This window comes from Mauremys mutica, chromosome 22, assembly GCF_020497125.1.
Source record: "Mauremys mutica isolate MM-2020 ecotype Southern chromosome 22, ASM2049712v1, whole genome shotgun sequence".
Classification (NCBI taxonomy): domain Eukaryota; kingdom Metazoa; phylum Chordata; order Testudines; family Geoemydidae; genus Mauremys; species Mauremys mutica.
Genome location: NC_059093.1, coordinates 22959311 through 22981540, shown reverse-complemented (window position 1 = coordinate 22981540; position 22230 = coordinate 22959311). Strand labels below are relative to the sequence as shown.

At 53.0% G+C, this 22230-nt stretch overlaps 1 protein-coding gene across 1 annotated transcript; it reads left to right on the top strand.

Moving 5' to 3' along the window:
* The first annotated feature begins 18450 nt into the window (after positions 1-18450).
* On the top strand, positions 18451-18834 carry LOC123354628 (cysteine-rich tail protein 1-like). Its single transcript, XM_044996742.1, has one exon. The coding sequence runs from the start codon at positions 18451-18453 to the stop codon at positions 18832-18834; it is 384 nt and encodes a 127-aa protein (XP_044852677.1).
* Positions 18835-22230: the final 3396 nt, after the last annotated feature.

The window sequence follows — 22230 nt, the reverse complement described above, 5'->3', positions numbered from 1 at the left end:
TATTTACCAGTGTGGCACTTAATTGACCTATTGACTAAGCCCGTTATTCTATCATACCATCTCCTCCATAAACTTATCTAGCTTAATCTTAAAGTCATGGAGGTCCTTCGCCCCCACCGTTTCCCTCGGTAGGCTGTTCCAGTATTGCACTTCCCTGATGGTTAGAAACCTTCGTCTAATTTCAAGCCTACATTTCCTGACTGACAATTTATATCCGTTTGTCCTCGTGTCCACATTAGCACTGAGCTGAAATAATTCCTCTCCTTCCCTGGTATTTATCCCTCTGATATATTTAAAGAGTGCAATCATATCTCCTCTTATCCTTCTTTTGGTTAAGGAAAACAAACCGAGCTCCTCAAGTCTCCTTTCATACAACAGACCTTCCATTCCCCGGATCATTCTAGTGGCCCTTCTTTGTACCTGTTCCAGTTTGAATTCATCCTTCTTAAACATGGGAGAACAAAACTGCACACAATACTCCAAATAGGTCTCACCAACACCTTATATAACGGGACTAGCACCTCCTTATCCCTACTAGAAATACCTCGCCTAATGCATCCCAAGACCGCATTAGCTTTTTTAACGGCCACATCACATTGCCTACTCATAGTCATCCTACGATCAACCAGGACTCCTAGGTCCTTCTCCTCCTCCATTACTTCGAACTGGTGCGTCCCTAGCTTATAACTAAAATTCTTGTTAGTCATCCCTAAATGCATAACCTTACACTTCTCACTATTGAATTTCATCCTGTTACTAATACTCCAGTTTACAAGGTCATCCAAATCTCCCTGGAGGATATCCCGATCCTTTTCCGAGTTGGCAATACCTCCCAACTTGGTGTCATCCGCAAACTTTATCAGCCCACTCCTACTCTTGGTTCCCAGGTCAGCAATAAATAGATTGAATAAAATCGGACCCAAAACCGAACCTTGAGGAACTCCACTGGTAACCCCCCTCCAACCCGACAGATCACCCTTCAATACTACCCTCTGCAGTCTCCCCTTTAACCAGCTCCTTATCCACCTCTGGATTTTCATTTCGATCCCCATCTTTTCCAATTTAACCAGTAATTCCTCAGGCGGTACCGTATCAAACGCCTTACTGAAATCCAGATATATTAGATCCACCGCATTTCCCTTGTCTAAAAAATCTGTTACTTTCTCAAAGAAGGAGATCAGGTTGGTTTGGCACGATCTACCTTTCGTAAATCCATGCTGTAATCTATCCCAGTTGCCATTGGCCTCATGCTCCGTAACCACTCTCTCTTTTAAAAATTTTTCCATGATTTTGCATACTACAGATGTTAAACTAACTGGCCTGTAGTTACCCGGGTCACTTTTTTTCCCCTTCTTGAATATAGGAACTACATTAGCTAATCTCCAGTCAAACGGTACAATCCCCGAATTTAGAGATTTATTAAAAATCATCGCTAACAGGCTAGCAATATCACTCGCCAATTCCCTTAATATTCTAGGATGAAGATTATCCGGACCCCCCGATTTACTTCCGTTAAGCCGTTCAAGTTTGGCTTCTACCTCAGATACCGTAATGTCTACCCCCATATCTTCATTCCCATCGGTCCCTCTATCACTATTCCTTAGCCCTTCATTAGCCTCATTAAAGACCGAGGCAAAATATTCGTTCAGATATTGTGCCATTCCAAGATTATCCCTAATCTCCACTCCGTTTAAAGTTTTAAGCGGTCCCACTTCTTCGTTCTTGGTTTTCTTCCTATTTATATGGCTAAAAAACCTTTTGCTATTGGTTTTAATCCCCTTCGCTAGGTCCATCTCCACACGTCGCTTTGCCTTTCTCACTGCTTCCCTACACCCTCTGACCTCAATAAGGTAGGTTTCTTTGCTGATCCCTCCCATTTTCCACTCCTGGTACGCTTTCTGTTTTTTCTTAATGACCCCTCTAAGACGCTTGCTCATCCAGCTTGGTCTAAAACTGCTACCTACGAGCCGTTTTCCCTTTCTCGGGATACATGCCTCTGACAACTCCTGCAACTTCAACCTGAAGTAACCCCAGGCGTCATCTGCCTTTAGATCCCTAAATATGTTAGTCCAGTCCACTTCCCTAACTAGTCGCCTTAATTTAGTAAAGTTAGCCCTTTTGAAATCGTAAACCCTAGTCTCAGATGCAATATTGATTATCCTCTCATTTATTTTGAAAGGAATTAGCTCATTACCACTCGAGCCAAGGTTGTCCCCTACAACTATTTCCTCAACAAGGTCCTCGTTACTCACCAAAATCAGATCTAAAATGGCATCCCCCCTCGTCGGTTCAGCAACCACTTGATGAAGGAATTCATCAGCTATCACGTCTAGGAAAAGCTGAGCCCTATTATTATTACTAGCATTTGTTTCCCAATCTATATCCGGGAAGTTAAAGTCCCCCATGATCAAGCAGTTCCTATTAGTATTTACCTCCTTAAAAACATTAAAGAGCTCTCTATCCGTCTCCAAGCTAGATCCCGGCGGTCTATAGCACACCCCAATCACTATCCCGGGTGAGGCTCTGGTAGTTTTCTTCCCCAATGTGACCATTGCCCAGACAGACTCCGTATTATCCATTGCATTGTTAGTTATTTCATTACATTTCACCTCATTATTGATATACAATGCTACTCCCCCACCTTTACCTTTGCATCGGTCTTTCCTAAACAGCACATACCCTTCCATACCTGTACTCCAGTCATGGCTACCGTTCCACCATGTTTCAGTTATTCCTACGATATCCGGTTTCAATTCTCGGACCAGGAGCTCCAGTTCCTCCATTTTATTACCTAAGCTTCTCGCATTGGTGAACAAACATCCTAATTTTTGCTGATGGGCTCCTCTCACTCTTTTCACCCAACTCGGTAGGGACACAGTACTACCAGTATGACCTGTAGATCTAGTATCCGTCCGTCCCCCCCCTCTTCCTTACACCTAACCGTCCCCCTCTGGCTATATCTGTTGTTATCTTGTTGTTCTCACTCACAATGTATAAATTTGGCGTGGAGAGCACCAGGACCTCTCCCAACCGTCTCCCCCCAGTGTCTAGTTTAAAGCTCTTTTAATCAGATGAGCCAGCCTCCCTCCTAGAAGTCTACTTCCTTCCCTACTCAGGTGGAGCCCATCCCGTGAGAACAGTTGTCTGTCCCCAAAAGCCTCCCAGTGCCCATACATCCCAAAGCCCTCCTTGTAACACCACTCCCTCAGCCAACTATTAATCATCACGATCCTCTCACCCCTTTGGCGTCCTTCCCTAGGGACAGGTAGGATCCCACTGAAGATCACCTGAGCCTCAATTTCCTTAAGCGTCTTACCCAACCTGGCATAGTCTCCCTTGATCCTTTCTTGCGAGAATCTAGCAGTGTCATTCGTTCCTACATGAAGGATGACCAAGGGGTTCTTACCTGCAGCAAGAGGATACTGCTATACATTCAGTTTAAAGCAGCCAAAAGTCTTTGGATTACCATGCCTGGCTGCTCCACAGATTCTGCTGTCCTGCCCCGGTTGTCTGATCTGCAGTGCAATCCCCCAGGCAATGATAGCGAAGTCCGAAAATTTGAACTTGCCCTGAGTGAGTGCACATGAGATAGGTGCTGTGCATGGTCTTGTTCACAGAGACAGACTAGACTATGTTCCTTGTTCGCAAAAATGTATCTTTGTAAGGAATTCACTCCCTTTTTCCCATCACACAGCGGCAACTGTATCCTGACCTGCTCTAGCATGCCCCTCACAGAGGCTGGCGAAGATTAGGCGGCACAAGAAAAGGACATGGGACGAGATGTTCGCTGAACTTATGGGCTGCTCCCGAGCCGAGGCGGCCCAGCAGAGCCAGTGGAGGGAGAACCTCTCTCAGTACCAGCGCTCACACAGTGAACGGGAGGAGAGGTGGCGTCAGGAGGACCAGCAGGCAACTCAAACGCTGCTTGGACTAATGAGGGAGCAAACGGACACACTCTGGCACCTTGTGGATGTTCTGCAGGACCGCAGGCAGGAGGACAGAGCCCCCCTGCACTGTATCTGCAACCGCCCTCCCCCGCCACAAAGTCCAATACCCCTCTCACCCAAAATAACAAGAAGGAGGGGTGCCAGGGGCCGTGAAAACTGTCACTCCACCCCAGCAGAGTGCTCAAGTACCAAAAAGCTCTCAATCACTAAATTTTGAGAAGCCCTTCCCTTCCTGGATCGTCCAAGCCCAAATCCCAGTTTCATCCCCTAACTGTGTCATTGATTAGTAAAAATAGTTTGCTGTTAATTACTGTTTCTGTCATGTTTTTGTACAGAAGACTGTGTTTGAAGTGGGGGGTGGGGTTTGGTAATTGCATAGGACAGTCACCATTACCAGGGTACAGACACGAGGGCAGGATCAACAGCAGGTCACACACACAATGCAGTCACTAGGCACCCTGGTCAGTCTGGGAGGTGTTTTTCATGTTCTGTGCGTAGGCGGCAGGTTATATACATTTGCGGTGCTCGGGCTTCAGGAATATTCAGGGCTGGGTGCCCTGCTCCAGCACTATTTGGAGCTGGGTCTCTGCCCCAGCACGGTCTGGATCGTGCACTGGCCCCCGCGGGTATCCCCCTGCCCCGCCAATTCCCTGCATGGAGCAGGTCCCAGCCCCCACCTGCCACCCCTCCCCCGGCGTGTCCTCCCCCCCCCGCCGCGCTGCATCCCTGCCTGACAGTAGAGCGGCTCCCCGCAGAAATGCTGTCTGCTGCCCCAGGGACCTAGCGCCTGCCATCCACAAATGGCAAGGCAGGCTGCCCTTACCCTTCCACCCTAGCCCTGAGCCGCTCCAATGCCCCAAACCCTCAGCCCCAGCCAGAGCCCTCATCCCCCTACACCTACTCCCCCTTCCCACACACCCCTCACCCCTTCCTATGCCCCCACCCCCAGCCCAGAGCCTGCACCCAAACTCCATCCCAAAGCCTGCACCCCTCACCCCTTCCTGCACACCCACCTGTAACCGTCCTCCCCCCAGAGACCGCTGTAGGAGCAGTAACTTATCATTCCTGGAGTCTAGAAGCGGTCTCTACATCACTGCACACCCTACCCACCACAGTCTGCGTCGCTGTTTCAACCCTGTAACACGAATTCATTAATAAAGAAAACATTAATTAACAATGTTCCATTAACTTTATTCTTAAACGTGTGTTGGAAGGGGGGAAACGTGGTGAACGGGGTATGTAACCGCAGAAGAAAGTCAACAGTAACTGAAACAGGGGCTGGTTCAGCTTCTCTGTAAAGAAACTGGAGAGTCACAGGTTACCCTGCTCGCTGAGGAACCTAGCTTTCAAAGCCTCCCGGATGAACAGCGCTTCCCGCTGGGCTCTTCTAATCGCACGGGTGTCTGGCTGAGCGTAATCAGCAGCCAGGCGATTTACCTCAACCTCCCATCCTGCCATAAAGGTCTCCCCCTTGCTCTCACAGAGATTGTGGAGCACACAGCAAGCTGCAATAACAATGGGGATATTGGTTTCTCTGAGATCCGAGCGAGTCAGTAAGCTCCTCCATCTCCCCTTGAGACACCCGAAAGCACACTCCACCACCATTCTGCACTTGCTCAGCCGGTAGTTGAAGAGTTCCTTGTCACTGTCCAAGGCGCCTGTATAGGGCTTCATGAGCCAGGGCATTAGCGGGTAGGCTGGGTCCCCGAGGATCACTGTAGGCATCTGCACATCCCCACCAGTTATTTTGTGGTCCAGGAAGAAACTACCTTCCTGCAGGCATCTAAACAGACCAGAGTTCCTGAACACACGCGTGTCATGAACCTTGCCCGGGCACCCGACATTGATGTTGGTAAAGTGTCCCCTATGGTCCACCACTGCTTGCAGCACCATTGAAAAGTAGCCCTTTCGGTTAATATACTGGCTGGCCTGGTGGTCCGGTCCCAGGATAGGAATGTGAGTTCCATCCATAGCCCCACCGCAGTTTGGGAATCCCATCGCGGCGAAGCCATCTATGACGACCTGGACGTTTCCCAGGGTCACTACCTTTGAGAGCAGGAGCTCAACGATTGCGTGGGCTACTTGCATCACAGCAACCCCCACGGTAGATTTGCCCACGCCAAAGTGGTTCGCTACTGACCGGTAGCTGTCTGGCGTTGCAAGTTTCCAGAGGGCTATGGCCACTCGCTTCTGCACAGTCAGGGCTGCTCGCATCCGGGTGTCCTTGCGCTTCAGGGCAGGGGACAGCAAGTCACACAGTTCAAGGAAAGTGCCCTTACGCATGCAAAAGTTTCGCAGCCACTGTGATTCATCCCAGACCTGCAGCACTATGCGGTCCCACCAGTCCGTGCTTGTTTCCCGGGCCCAGAATCGCCGTTCCACAGCATGAACATGACCCATTACCACCATCATCTCCACGGCTTGGCGTACCGGGCTTTCTGAGAGGTCTGAGCTACTGTCTGACTTCATGTCCTCACCATGCTGCCGGAGCCTCCTCGCCTGATTTCTCAGCATCTGGTTGTGAAAGAGGTGTACGATAAGGTGCGAGGAGTTGACAACGGCCATAAGTGCAGCGATGATCGCAGCGGGCTCCATGATCGCAGTGGAGTGCTGTGGTGTCTGCGCTGTCACTAACCGGAAAGCTGCGCAAACTGTTTTCCTGCCGGCGGGAGTGACGGTTGAATGATGACAGTTACCCAAGACCACCCTCGACACATTTTCCCCCCCAGCATGCATTGGTGGGAAATCCCTGAATTCAAATGGGCAGCGGGGACTGCGGGAACTGTGGGATAGCTTCCCACAGTGCACCGCTTCCAGTGTCGACGCTTGCCCTGTTAATGTGGACTCACAAAGTCGAATTAGTGTCCTTAGTGTGGACACACAAATTCGATTTTGTAAGGTCGATTCCACAAATTCGAATTAAGTTAAATCGAACTAATCTGGTAGTGTAGACATACCCTGAGAGAAATAACATGACAAGGCATGCAGTTGTTTGAGATATCATACTTCTGAGTGCTGGATGCAATTATCCTTTGGTCTCTTACCTTACTACAGCAGTCCACCTTGTATCCAAGAATTTAGATTTTTTTTTTGTGGTGCAGGAATGAAGCTCAAATCAGCAGAATCCCTGAGGTAGACTTATCTGGAGGGACTGGTAGCTACTTCATAGTGAAATTTTCATGAAGATTTGCAATTAAAGCAAGAATAAGACCGCTCTGTTTCACAATTTAATTAATTACATATCCAAATTTGGTACAAGTGCTCTTCAGAGGACAATTGAATTTTCCAGGTCATTGCCCAGATGAAATATTTTATTACTTCTCTTATCTGATCATTTAAGGCTTGGTCTATTGTACCCAAAAAATCAAAAAAGTGGGTCCTTCATATTCATCTGCAAGACACATGAAATCAGGTGGCTGAAGCAAAACCCCAATCTGACCCCCAGACAGTCTTTGCATCATGAAGCCTCAATAATATTGAATTTTTAGGAGAGACTTTGAGGCGATAAGTGCAGTTGAACAGGTATTTGGAAAAGACGTTCTTGCAGAAAGTCTCAAAGGATGCGGCTTTTCATGTTGACCTACTAGGAGCAGAGTGGAGTTCAGAGATATGCTATCATGTCCCCATTTGTGAGCTAGCACAGACTGGCTCCATGGTGAGGGTATAGAAGAAAAGCCAGTGAGTCAGCAGTGTACATCAGTGACCCCCTATTGCTTGATCCTCCCTGCCCTACAAAAAGTGATGCTGAGAGGAGTCTTAAAGGGAGAAGGCAGGGAAAATATTTAAATGACATTATTTAGCACTGTCTGGGTCAGTATTAAAATCATGCACTTTGCATCTTGTCTTGTTCTATGGCATGCTGGGTTCTGGTTGCACATGGGGCTGCTGGGTCGCAGGGGCACACGGGCATGCTGGGTTCTGGTGGCACACGGGGCTACTGGGTTGCAGGGGCACACGGGGCTGCTGGGTTCTGGTGGCACACGGAGATGCTGGGTCACCAGGGCACATGGGGCTGCTGGGTTCTGGTGGCACACGGGCATGCTGGGTCGCAGGGGCACACTGGCATGCTGGGTTCTGGTGGCACACGGGGCTACTGGGTTGCAGGGGCACATGGGGCTGCTGGGTTCTGGTGGCACACGGGGATGCTGGGTCACCAGGGCACATGGGGCTGCTGGGTTCTGGTGGCACACGGGCATGCTGGGTCACTGGGGCACACGGGCATGCTGGGTTCTGGTTGCACACAGGGCTGCTGGGTTGCAGGGGCACATGTGGCTGCTGGGTCGCCGGGACACACGGGGCTGCGGGGTCGCCGGGGCACACGGGGCTGCTGGGTCGCCGGGACACACGAGGCTGCTGGGTCGCCGGGACACACGGGGATGCTGGGTCTCCGGGGCACACAGGGCTGCTGGGTCGTAGTGGGCACTGAAGGGGATGCTTATGTTCATTTTGGATAAAATGTGGTTTGCAGGGTGCTTATGCCTAGGGCAGCAGGCTGTGGGTCGCTGCCCTAGGAACATTCTAGAGAAGGCCAGGGGGAGGGGGGTGAGCTCAGCATGTGGAATGGAGAACTATGAGCATGTGATAAACAAACCCCTATATGGAAAGATTAACTCTCATTGGTTAGAGGTTCATGCTATGTAACTTGTTATGGACGTGCCATGTGCTCTAAAACAAGGGCTCCAAGGGAGGGGCTCCTTGCTGGAGGGACGCTGCCTGATCTTTGTACCAGGGGCTCTCCTTTTGTGCACGCAGGTGTGTGCGGAGGGGCATCCAGGCCAAACCTGCATGGCGCTGCACTGGGAGCTCTGCAATTCCAGCAGGCTCTGCACTCCAAACGTTTCTCCTGTTGCTGGCAAATGCACTTTAACAAGGGAATCTGGGGCAAGGGAGGGGCTGTCTGTGAAGTGGCACCCCTCCCTCCTTGAAGGGAAGGGCACGAGCCAGGAGTTGAGGGGCTCCCAGTGGATTCTTTACCGAGTACTGCCAGAATCTTCAGCGCTGCACAGGGCCGTTTCTGTCCCAGTCCCCCAGTCCAGCCATGCAGCTCCACCCTGGGCTTCACCTCCCACCAGCTGCAGAGAGGACGGTCACTGAGCCTGGCCATTGGGGCCCAGCCAGAAGCGGAAGGCAGGGAGTGTGGGCTGGGATTGTTGGTGTCATTAGCAGGGCCGGCTCTAGCAGCGCACTGAATTGCCGCCCTGGGCTGGGGGGGCAGTCTGTGCACCCTTAGGGCGGCAGGCGTGTCTAAAGGGCTCTGGGCTCCCCGCTGCGGGGAGCCCAGAGCCTTTTAAATCCCAGCCGCGGCTGGGAATCAGAAGGCTCCGGGCTGCCCGCGGCGGTGGGGAGCCCAGAGCCTTTTAACTCCCAGCCGCGGCTGGGAATCAGAAGGCTCCGGGCTGCCCGCAGCGGCGGGGAGCCCAGAGCCTTTTAACTCCCAGCCGCGGCTGGGAATCAGAGGACTCCAGGCTCCCCGCCGCGGCGGGCAGCCCGGAGCCTTTTAACTCCCAGCCGCGGCTAGGATTTGCTGGGGCGGGGGCGGCGCTCTGGCGGTTGCGGGTCGGCGGCTCCGGTGGACCTCCCGCAGGCATGTCTGCGGGAGGTCCACCGGGGCCATCTGCCGCCCTCCCCAGGATGCCGCCCCAAGCGGGTGCTTGGCCCGCTGGTGCCTAGAGCCGGCCCTGGTCATTAGGCATAAATCTTGGTAACTAGGTAACTCGGGAGGGTGGAAGACCACAAGTGTCAATGAAGCCTTTCTGCACTAGGCCTGATTGAACCAAAGTTATTCTATGTCGAACAAAAGCCTGCCCATGTTTGAACTTTAATCGACCTAACAGGCCAGCAACAGAGAATGGAATGTGTAACAGCTAGTTATCAGTTGCAACACCTGTACCACAAGGTAATAATGAGGCCTGCTATAATGAGGCCTGCTTGCTCCTGGCTAAGGGGCAAAATAACAGATCAAAGAAAGCAAGACAAGATAACAGTTCAAAGAAGAGCTACTAATGAGCTAGACTGGTTGCCGTCAAGTATGACTTAACTGCTTAATGTAATTACTACTGCAAAGTGTATCTGCTACATGGGAATGAAAGGCGGGGGGAGAAGGGGATTGTGGGGGGATAAAGAGGCTTAGCTAAAGTTATGTATAAAAAGAGAAAAGCTGCTTGTAGTGGTGTGCTTGATTTGAGACGTGTCTGTCTCCTGGCATCGTTTTGAGATCTCAAATAAACTTTGTCTGCTTCTCCACCTTGGTGTTTTTATTGGAGCGAAGTACACCGGGCAACGAACCCCCACTGTTGCTGTCCTCAGGCACTCTGTGCCGGCAACAGTTTTGGCATCCCTGGGTGGGCTCGAGGCAAAATTGTGCCTTGCCCGGACTCCTCCGATGGCCGGCGGATGACAGTCATAGCCAATGCCCAGCGTGCACCGGTGCCTTTACTGGGGGCCTCAGCAGAGACGCGTCAGGCCGACCTTGGAAGACACAATGTTGCAACGTGCTCAAGTAGTGGAGAAGCGGCTGCGGGTGACGGTGGGGAGCTGGTCTTGTGGATAAGGTAGGAACAGACCCCTCCACCCCAGGAGAATTCTCCTACTGATGATTAGCCTATTTCTCCTTCTAGCTCTGCTGTGCCTTCTGGACAGCAGGGAAAAAGGACAAGGTGAAGTGCTAGTAACCTCTCCCTTGTCCACTGATAGATCTACTGTGCCTTTGAATTTTTCTAGAAGAAGCAAAACCATTACAGGGTGATGTGCTGGTAACCTCTCCCCTGTAGGATGCTGAACCACGACTGTTTCGGGAAAGAAGAAGCAGCAAAGAATCCTGTGGCACCTTATAGACTAACAGACGTTTTGCAGCATGAGCTTTCGTGGGTGAATACCCACTTCTTCAGATGCAAGACTTGCATCTGAAGAAGTGGGTATTCACCCACGAAAGCTCATGCTGCAAAACGTCTGTTAGTCTATAAGGTGCCACAGGATTCTTTGCTGCTTCTACAGAACCAGACTAACACAGCTACCCCTCTGATACGGGAAAGAAGAAGAAACACTCACTCCACTGACATTGCCAAAGTCCAAGAATTCCTGACCAGCAAGGACATTAAGAACTGAACCTGGTGAAAAAACAAAGAATTATACACTGGCAGGAAGAAATTTGCGGGACCCCTGCTTGGGAATGTGACATTAATTGGATTTTGGGGTTTATTCTACAGGCTGCACCCTGTGTTCTGGATAAATCCTTCAGAATGTATTGCCCTCCCTAATTGGATTTTAAATGACGTTGCCCTTATCCAGTTTCCAGATCACTTCTACATACCCAAATTGCTCACAAGGGGCTGCCATTAGATTAGCACAACAGAGAGCCTGGGTTATTTCCTCTGGAAGAAGAGGGAATTGACCAGATCCCTGTGGGCTGGGGCCAATAGTGCAGCAGCCATTTGGAATATTCTTAAAAGCCAAGAACATGATAAGAAATTAGGCCAACTAGAAAAGGCCACTAGCCTTATTTCTGAAGCTCAGCTATCCCAAGTATAGGCTGGAGTGGGTGAGTTACATGTCATTTCCACCCTTAGTTCTATGACCCAGAAGGTACTGACAGAGATGGTATTGAATATCACTGAGGCTGGGAAGGCATTGCAGTGGGATCTGGTATGTTTAGAAATTCAGGATTTCCTGAATGACCAGCTGATGGCCATTTGGAGTGATCTTGAGCACCAGACTTGGCCCACTGCCCTTACAGACACATCAGGAGTACCATCTGATCTGTGGTCATGAAGACATACTTGGACACTTTCTAGATGGAAGTGTGGACATTCACAGTGCTCCTTCCAAGCATATGGACTGGTTAGGGTGGGTGTGGGCTCCCACATACCGAATCCTGCCGGGTCCATGGGGAGGATGCATATAGGACTGAATACCCCCTCATTAATGACTCCAGCTCCCTAGAGCTTAATTGCTTTTTGGCCTCAAAGTATGAGAAAACTCAGCCAAAAGTTTGTTGAGTATTCTCAAAGGGGGGAGTTGTTGGTGTCACTAGGCATAAATCTAGGTAACTCAGGAGGATGGCTCTGGGCCTATGTGAACCAAAGTACCTCTATGTGAAGCGCTTGTGTTAGCCTTACTAAACTTTTGTAACCTCCTGTGCTATGTGCTGACTGCTAGCAGCTGCAAGGCCGGTTGGCACTAGATGCAGCCAATACTAGATAAGATAGGCGGAAAGCAGATGCTGTAATCAAGGTTATATGCATGAGAAAATAGTCCCCACAGTGGAAAAGTACAGAAAGAGAAAAACAAAGGGGAGAAAAAAAAAAAATACTGGGACCCCGCCTGCGTGCGGGTGTGCAGGAGTTGAGATTGTTATTTCTCCCTTGCACCTTATTTGGGCTCAAATAAACTTGGTTTGCTTCTCCACCCTGGTGTGTTAATTAGTGCGACGCGCAACGGGCAACGAACCCCGCTGTTGCCCCCCTTGGGCCCTCTCGGCCGGCAACAAAGGGTTAATCCCTTCTTCTCCAGTGTGGGGCAAATACACCTGTCACAAAGCCATTTTCCTATGGTACACATAGTTGTCTAAAATAGCAGGACTGGGTGCATCAGCTGTAAAATTTTCCTCTTAGAGTATGCCTATACTGCAATGCAAACCCTGGCTTAGTAGAACTTGAGTTAGCAGACCCTGGGTTTCCTAACCTAGGATTTGAGCATCTACACTCATATGTAATCCTAGGTTATGAATTCTTGAACCCTGTGTCTCAACCTTAGACTCCAGTGTCTACATGGCAGACCTGAGTCCAGCCACCCAGAGCCCAGATTTCCCAGCGACCTCTCAAAATGTGGCTGCTCTAGCCCTTTGTTAGTGGTGCAATGTGAGAAAACTTGATTGTCTTCCAAACTTGAGTGTCCAGAGGACAAAGGAAGTCAGCCCATAGGATTGTGGAATACTTCTGGGGTGCTCTCCCAGAGCATGAGTCCAAAGGGGCTGTATCTACACTGCAAAGCAATATGGCTTGAACCCTGGTCCCAGCTTGACTTAGGCTTGGACCCTCCATGCCTGTGAGGTCCAAGCCCTGAGTTAGTACAATTTGAGTGTAGGTGGAAGGAGGGTTAGACTTGCGCCTGAGTTCAGACCCTGGGCCAGGGCTGCTCGGAGGATTCAGGGGGTCTGGGGCAAAGAAATTGTGGGGGTGTGACATTATTGATATAAATTGGGATCATATAGAACATGGGTTGCAACCAAGGTCCTGTAGTGGCACCAAATCTTAGGTAAAGGGGGTCGTATAAGGTGTCTAAGACCAGATTATGGGTTGCTGGTTATAATTATGCTGTCTGTATGTCTGTATCATTTTTAGTTGAAGTTATGAATGTTGGCTCTATACTGTCTGTATTTCAAGTTGGTGCTGTGCTTCTGGGGGAAGCATCCCAGACAAGCTGGTGTTAGCTCTGCTTAGCCTGCTTGATGGCCCATTAAGGACCATCAGCAACACAATTGACCCATGGAGAGAAGGCAGACTCGCCTTGTGACTCAGCAAGGTATGCAGAGACTTGTCCATGTGACTGCAGACTCCATTTTGCTGTTATTTTCCACAGTAAGGACAAAGAGATTCTTACACCTGGAAAAGCCTATATAAGGCTGATGCTTCATCTCCATCTTGTCTTCAATCCTGCTTCTTACCTCTGGAGGGACTTTGCTGCAAGCTGAAGCTCTATACAAGGGACTGATGACCCATCCCAGCGGGGGATGTACTCCAGAGACTTGATTTGAACCTGCAGTTTATGCCGTCGCTGCTGCAAGCCTGAACTAAGAACTTTGCCATTACTGTATGTAATTGATTCCATTTAACCAATTCTACCTCTCATCTCTACCTTTTTCCCTTTATGAATAAACCTTTAGATTTTAGATTCTAAAGGATTGGCAACAACTGATGTGTATATTGACCTGGGTCTGGGGCTTGGTCCTTTGGGATCGAGAGAACCTTTGTCTTTTATTGGGGTGTTGGTTTTCATAACCATTCATCCCCAGGACGAGTGCACTGGTGGTGATATTGGGAGACTGGAGTGTCTAAGGAAATTGCTTGTGTGACTTGTGCTTAGCCAGTGGGGTGAGACCGAAGTCCTCTTTGTCTGGCTGGTTTGGTTTGCCTTAGAGGTGGAAAAACCCCAGCCTAGGGCTGTGACTGCCCTCTTTGAGCAATTGGTCCTGATTTGGCACTCTCAGTTGGGTCCCGCCAGAACTGCATCGTCACAGGGGGCCTGTAGTGAGTCCGTGTGGCTCCCCTCCTGCCCAGCAGAGGGAGCGCCCTCGCAGACACCCAAGTGGGCGGAGCCACCACCACCTGTCCCCGCCCCCCGGAAGTCAAGGGGCGGGACAGGAAGTAGAAAAGCCGGCCGCCAGAGCTCAGTCAGAGCCCAGCCGCCACCGGGAGCAGATGTGCTGGCGGGAGCTCCTGACTGGGAACCCTCCAGGACCCGAGGCAGCTGTCCTGATTGGCCGGAGCTTCCCCGCACCCACTACGAAGAGGAGCCGCTGGAGCTTCCCCGTGACCGGTACTGGGAGGAGCCGCTGGAACTCCCCCGCGCCCACTACGAGGAGGAGCCACCGGAGCTTCCCCGTCCCTGCTGTTACCCGGAGGAGCCGCCCGAGCACGCCTGGCCGGACTTCCCCGAGGAGCTGCCGGACCTGCCACCAAGCCCTGGTCCTGAGGAGCCTATGCTGATTGACTGGCTTGGAGCTGGTGCCACGGGCGAGGTGCAAGTGACGAGGTAGGCCCTGAGGGGGAAAGTGGAAGTAGCCCGGGGGTAGCCAACCCCTGTCAGGCTGCAGACACAGAGGTCCCGATGTCAGTGTGTTGCGGTCAGGACCCCACTGACCAGCGGCAGTGATAGCTGCTGCTAGGGCCCCAGGCTGGGACACAGTGGAGTGGGCGGGCCTGTGTCCCCCCTGCCACCCCCACTCACGGGTGGCAGTTTTCCCCCTCACCCAACACCCAGGCGTAAGGACCTGGGCCGATACACCTACTGTATTGCTGCTCAGCCCCTGCAACCAAGGGCCTGAGCTTATTGTACTGTTTGCTGCTCAGCCCCTGCTCCAAAGGGCCTGAGCCTTTTGTACTGTTTGCTGCTCAGCCCCTGCTCCAAAGGGCCTGAGCTCCTTGTACTATTCACTGCACAGCCCTGTACCACAGGCCTGAGCCCCGTGTACTCTATTGCTGCTCAGCCCCTGCCACAAAGGGCCTGAGCTTCCTTGTACTGTTTGCTGCTCAGCCCCTGCAATAACGGGCCTGAGCACATTGTACTGTATTGCCGCTCAGCCCCTGCACCAGAGGGCCTGAGGTCATTGTACTGTTTACTGCTCAGTGCCTGCACCCAAGGGCCTGAGCTCATTGTACTGTTTACTGCTCAGTCCCTGCACCCAAGGGCATGAGCTCATTGTACTGTACTGCCGCTCAGCCCTGCATCAGAGGGTCTGAGCTTACTAAACACTGTTTACTGTTGTTCAGCCGGTTCAACAGAGGACGTGGAGTGAGTCAGTGTGGCTCCCCTCCTGCCCTGAGGAGAGACGAGCCCCGGCGATTGATTACAGGGCCCCTTCCATAAAAAAATTGCAATACTATATTCTCGTGGGGGCACCTGCGGAGCCCAGGGCAAATTGCCCCACTTGTTCCCCCCCCCCCCCATGGGCACCCCTGGGAAAAATAAACCTTCCGCATCTCAGCACAAACCCAGTTTTGAGAAAACTTCTTTACAAGGTATCACTGGTTCTCTGCATCAGCTAGTGCTAAAAGGCACTAAAGCTCATTAAAAGGGTTGGACAAATATTTTCCATTAAAACTTTTTCTGGATTGAAAACAAGGGATTTTTTAAAAGCAAATAAAAAACACGGACAATGTCTGCTTTCCTTCAAAATTTGTTGTATTTTTTTTTTAAATGAAAAGCCGAAATTAGTCTGCCAAAACCTGAACATGGTTGAGGTTTCAGAAGTGTATGGCCAAATATTCGCTGCTTGCTGTGTTTGATTGTTTAAAGAAAAAATAAAAAAAATTCTGCTTAAAAAAAATCCAAAACTTTTGAACCATCTCAGCTTGTGACCAAACGCCTGAGCCCATCCAGGCAGAGATTTTTCCAGGTTTCTGATACTCTGCTGGCTTCCTTGACTCATACCCATCTCCATAACTTTGGGTTCATTTAGGTTAGAACACAAGAACAGCCATACTGGGTCAAACCAAAGGCCGTTCAGCACAGTGTCCTGTCTACTGACAATGGCCAATGCCAAGTGCCCCCCAGGGAGTGAACCTAACAGGTAATGATCAAGTGATCTCCCTCCTGCCATCCATCTCCACTCTCTGACAAGCAGAGGCTGGGGCACCATTCCTTACCCACCCTGGCTAATAGCCATTAATGGACATAACCTCCATGCATTTATCTGTTTCCTAGAGACTGGCTCCATGGGGTCCCTCACAAACTGGAGACGGTTACTGTGGGTTTGTCTTTAGTATAGCTTATGTACATACTCCACGAACTGAGCATGTGAGCTTGTTCCAGAATCTGGGATGAGCCTATGTTGTGAAAACTGAAATGCTCAAAAGAGCACATGTATGTGAACAGACACAGAGTGCTACAATTAAATTAACCCAGGGGGTCTCAAACTGGGGGTCAGGACCCCTCAGGGGGTCATGAGGTTATTACTGGGGGTCGTGAGCTGTCAGCCTCCACCTCAAACCCCGCTTTGCCTCCAGCATTTATAATAGTGTTAAATATATAAAAAAGTGTTTTCAATTTATAAATGGGGGTTTGCTATGTGAAAAGGGTCACCAGTATAAAAGTTTGAGAACCACTGAATTAATGCCTCTGGAGCCACAGGAAATGTAGAGGGGGGGTCTCCCTTGGTAGGGTTGGGAAGGAGGTAGGTGGTGTAGGATATTGCTCTTCTCATGTCATCCTTCCCCCAGTGGCTAATTTGAAATGAAGCTACCCGCCCCTGACATGAATCACCCTATGGCACTGAAATGAAATACAGACTATAATTTGGCATTTGAGAAGTGAAGGGGATGGGAGCCCTCATGGAAAAGCTAACAGCTTGGCTCTTCTGCAAGCCTTGAACTGCTGAATGAGCTTTAGGGTAGGGAAGGCTGTGCCTCCCAGACAGCCTGGCCCTGCCCCCTTTCCGACGCCCCACCCACTTCCTGCCCCCCGACTGCCCGCCCCCCTCAGAATCCCAGACCCATCCTGCTCCTTGTCCCCTCACCGCCCCTCAGAGACCCCACCCCCCCAACCACTACCCCGGGACCCCACCCCTGCTCCCTGTCCCCTGACTGCCCCGACCCCTATCCATCCCCCGTCCGAGTCCTGACAGACCCCTGAATGCCCACGATCCAACCCCCTCCCGTTCCCTGTCTGCCCCCCCCCCACAACCTCTTCCCCCTTCCTGTCCACGGGACTCCCTGCCCCTTAGCCACCCCCCCGGCCCCGGCCTCTCACCCCCGGCTCCCCCCTCACCCGGAGCCTCAGCGCACCCAGCAGCTTTGCTCAACACAGGCAGTGTGTCTCTGGCGGGGCTTGAGCTCCGCCCCGCTCCAAGCCGCGTGGGCAGGGGGTGGGGCTGTGAGCTCCAGGCCGAGCGGAGGGAGCTCAGGCCCCGCTGGACACTCGCTGCAGCTGTCGGGGGACGCTGCTTGATCCACTGATGCTCTAGGAGAGGGGCGGGGGCAGAGGGGGGTAAGGGACAAATTGCCCCACTTGCCCCCCCCATGGGTGGCCCTGCCCCTGCCCCTTCTCCCCCCGCCGCACTCAGCCCCTGGCCCCCTTCTCTCCCCCCCCGACGCACCCGGCACCTGGCCCCCTTCTCGACCCCCCCCAACCCAGCACTTGGGCCACTTCTCTCACTCCCCTCCCAGCCATCCAGCACTTCTCTCCCCTTCCCCCCAACTGGCTCCCTTCTCTCCCCCCCGCACCTATCTAGTCCCCTCCCCCCACCTCTTACCTGTCCCCCCCATCTGACACTTGGCCCCCTTCTCTCCTCCCCTTCCTCCGAACCTGATACCAGCCAGTGGAGCCCTTGGCTGTTCCTGGGTCCCCCCTGCCAGCACCCGCAGGCTGGGCCCAGGGCAGTGATTTTAATGCTCCTGGCAAGTCTCCGTGCCCACTGTTCACCGCTGGGGCTGGGTTTAGCTGGAGTTTGGGGGGAAGGGCTCAGTCCCTTGCCTGGCCTGTGGGCTCAGCTGGGCGGCCTGGCCACCTGGCCCCTAGGAGCTGGACACCGCTGTGCAGAGCCCTGCCCAGGCCTGTCCAGTGACCTGCCCACCCTCTTCCTGGGTTAATGGCGTCTCTCTCCCCTAGGAGCTGGGAAGATTTGCGGCCGCCCAGAGAAGTGAGCTGGGGCCAAGCCCGTTGGCCTGGGTCAGGGTGCCCCGTGGATGGGTGTGGTGCAGACTTAGCTCCCTCTGCCGTAGTTTGCCAGGTGGCTGGAGGCACCACAGCAAGAGAGGACCTGTGAGAGCTCGTCTTGCCACGGGGGAACATGCAGCGTGGTGGCATGGCTGTTGAGAACCCCTACGCCAGTGTGAATATTCAGCTCGAGAACAGCTTCATTAAGCGCTACCTGGGGGAGGAGCCGCCCTCGCTGACTGTCGTTGTTAATCCGACAGAGCAGCTGAGCGGTGCCAGTAAATCGGTGCCACTGGGTAGTTGGGATGGTTCAAAAGTCCTGACGCGGAAGTCCAGGGCCCTGCCGTATAACCCGTATGGCAGCCTGAAGCTGCTGAACGGCGCTTCCTCGGCCCTGCCCTACACCATCGAGCTAGACAAGGACCAGAAGAGTCCTGAGGTGGGCACGGACAGTGGCTGCTGCTGCTGCTGTAAGTGCTGCCCCCGCTGCCGGAAATGCTGCTGTGTCGTCTCCTAACCCCACGAGCCCTGACCCCTTGCCACACCTGGACCGGCACCGGGCTGGCCCTGCTGAGACGTCGGCCTGAGCCAGCCTCCTTAAGGAGCTGGGATCCTGCAGCAAGGGGGGCTGGGATGGACAGCCCCAGCTATGGTGCCCATCCTAGCAGGAATGGTGGGATGCCTCGGCGGGCAACCGGAGCCCACAGCAGCCTTGCAGACTCCTGAGACTCTCTGTGACCTTTGGCTCTCTCGGGGATGCTGGGCGTGGGGAGGTGGGGGTGACTATTTTTGCCCTGGTTGCAGGGCGGCTTTCTAGACCTTGTTTATCCTATGGAAAGTGAGCTCAGGTGCCAGGGTGATGGGCATGTAGCAGTGATGTGCTGCCAGGATTGTGGCCAGGCCTCGGGGAAGTTGCAAGACGTGCTGATGAAGCCTGGAGTTCCTCGTGCAGTGCCCTGTGGTGGAAACTCGACCGCTTGCTCCCACTTCCTGTCTGGCTGGGGAACAGCCCTGGTGCAACAGGCCATGCAGCCGTGCTGACCCCCAGCCAGACAAAGACATGCCCGGGTATCACCCATTGGAGAAGCAAGAACCTGAGCTTGGGGGGACCTGAGCGGTGTTTTATGGGTGCTTGTGGATTCTCACTGCCCCTCCCCGTGGCTGGGGCATGTCGGTACAGTCTCGCCTAGCTGCGGAGGCTGCGTGCCTCTTGATTCTGTGGGGAAATGGCCTTGCAAACCAAGGCCTTGTCTACACACAACAGTCATGGGTAATGTGGTACAATTCTCTAGTGTGGCTGCAGTTAGACTGGCGGAAAGGTGCTCATACTGGCCTAGCATTCCGGTAGGGGAAGGGAATGAGCTCTACTGGTATGAAGCACCTGGGTCCTGCTCTAGCTGTGTCCACGCTAGCACTTGGGCTGGTAGAACTGGGTAGGTAACGCTCATGCCCCTGACCCACATGGTTGAGAGGTACAAACTCTGTTTGCTAAGCAGGCTGGAATGAGGATCCTGCCAGTCCCTGCCTGCTCACCCGCCCGACAAAAGAAGGAAACACCCCCCGGAAAAACAAACAAACGAAACCGCTTGGAGAATGTGCTGGGCTCTGCTCTGGGGACGTGCCATGGCTGGACACGTTGGCCTCTGGGTCTGAACTCACAGTGGTAGGAGACTTTTCTGACACCTCACCCACCTCGGTGCTGGGGCCTGGCTGGCAGGAGCTGCTTTCCAGGGCTTGGGTGCAGCGCAGGCAGGGGCTGGGCACTTGTACCCCCAGCTTGGTCTGGAGAGGGGGCAGCAGGCCAGCCCTGCTCTACGTGGCACTAACACCAGCTTTTGGTGTTAGTGCCAGTGCTGCTGTGGGACTAGGGCAGGCTGCAGAGGAGGGTTCAGAATGAAACGGGGAGGGGAGGGAGTGGGACAAGGGGTGTGGAGTCCAGGACCTGCCAGACTCCAAGACACTGGGGTTGTCAGCTAGCCAGGAATAGGGTGTAATGAAGTCATTGGGTCTGCTCCCTTGGGGGAGTTTCTGAAGCAGAAGCCCCAGCCCTGATGTGGGGGGCAGGGCCATGGGGAATAGCGGTGCTGTCCTCCGCACGGGCAGAGGGGCGCCAGCTGGTTGAGTAATGAGAAGGGGAATGAGGCAGCCCCTCTCTGCCCTTTACACTGGGCGCCCCTTCCCATGCTTTGCAGCCGGCTGATTGCTGCTCAGTCCCTCTGCAGCTTGTCAGTGGCACCCCAGACTTGGCTTTCCTGCCAGATGTCAGGCGTGCTCTGTGCAAGGCCAAGTGGTTTGCACGTGAAACCTGAACCAGACCCACTGTTGTCCTTCATAAACAGCCCCATGCAGCGCTGGTCCTAGCGGCTGCAGCTGCCGGCTCCGACCTGCCTCACAGGTGAGTTTCTCCACTAGACAAGGGTGTTTCTCTTGCAGCGGCTGCACTGTGTAAGTGCTGGCACAGCCGGGGTCCAGGGGGTTTGGGGCACGGTGGTAAAACTCCCCGAGCCCTGTGCTAGCGCTTGCCCCAGTGCCGTGACTGAGTGGTGCTGCAGCAGCGGGAGGGACCATGCCCAGGGTCCTAGGTGCAGAATCTCAGCTTGCCCGGCTAGGAAGATTCTAACCGTTGTGTAGGCTGGGTAGAATTCAGCTTTTATTTGTGATCTCTACAGATAGTATCAATGTTTATTGGTAAGAATATTTTTCGCTTTATTGATTTAAATTTTCACAGTAGGGGAGTGTAAGCTGTTGGTCGGGGCTCAACTCTCCGGCTGGCGGGAGGGGAGCCACACCGACTCGCTTCTTTTCCTCTGCTGGTCTTTTAGGAGTCACAGGGAACAATGTTAGATCGCCAGGCCCTCTGGTACAGGGGCTGGCCAACAGCAGTTCAAATAGGCCCAGGCCCTCTGGAGCAGGGGCTGGGCAACAGTAGCACAGATAAGCCCTGGCCCCCTGGAGCAGGGCAGGGCAACAGCAGTTCGAATAAGCCCTGGCCCTCTGGAGCAGGGCAGGGCAACAGCAGTTCGAATAAGCCCTGGCCCTCTGGAGCAGGGCAGGGCAACAACAGTTCAGCTAAGCCCTGGCCCTCTGGAGCAGGGCAGGGCAACAGCAGTTCAGATAAGCCCTGGCCCTCTGGAGCAGGGCAGGGCAACAGCAGTTCAGCTAAGCCCTGGCCCTCGGGAGCAGGGCAGGGCAACAGTAGCAATCAGTCCTAATAAACCCAGGCCCTCTGGAACAGGGGCTTGGGTAACAGCAACCAGTCTCAATAGACCCAGGCCCTCTGGAGCAGGGGCTTGGGTAACAGCAGTTAGTCCTAATAAACCCAGGCCCTCTGGAGCAGGGGCTTGGGTAACAGCAATCAGTCTCAATAGACCCAGGCCCTCTGGAGCAGGGGCTTGGGTAACCGCAGTTAGTCCTAATAAACCCAGGACCTCTGGAGCAGGGGCTTGGGTAACAGCAATCAGTCTCAATAGACCCAGGCCCTCTGGAGCAGGGGCTTGGGTAACAGCAATCAGTCTATAAGCCTAGGCCCTCTGGAACAGGGGGCTGGGCAACAGCGATCAGTCTCGTAATCTGAAGGTTCACAGGTTCAGACCCTCAGGCAGGGGCTGAACACAAGGCACCCAGTCAGTTAGTGGAAGCCCAGGCCCTCAGTCAGGGCGGGGCAACAGCAGTTCAAGTCTATGAGCCCAAGCCCTAGCTCAGGGCGGGGCAGCAACACACAGAGGGCTCAGACCCTTATACAGGGCTGAGCAGCCGTTCAGTTTATAGGCCCAGGCCCTAGCTCAGGGCGGGGCAGCAACACACAAAGGGCTCAGACACTTAGGCAGGGCTGAGCAGCGGTTCAGGTAAGCCTAAGCCTGAGCGCTGGGGTGAGGGGGAGACTGCCACCCGTGAGTGGGGTGGCAGGGGGGAC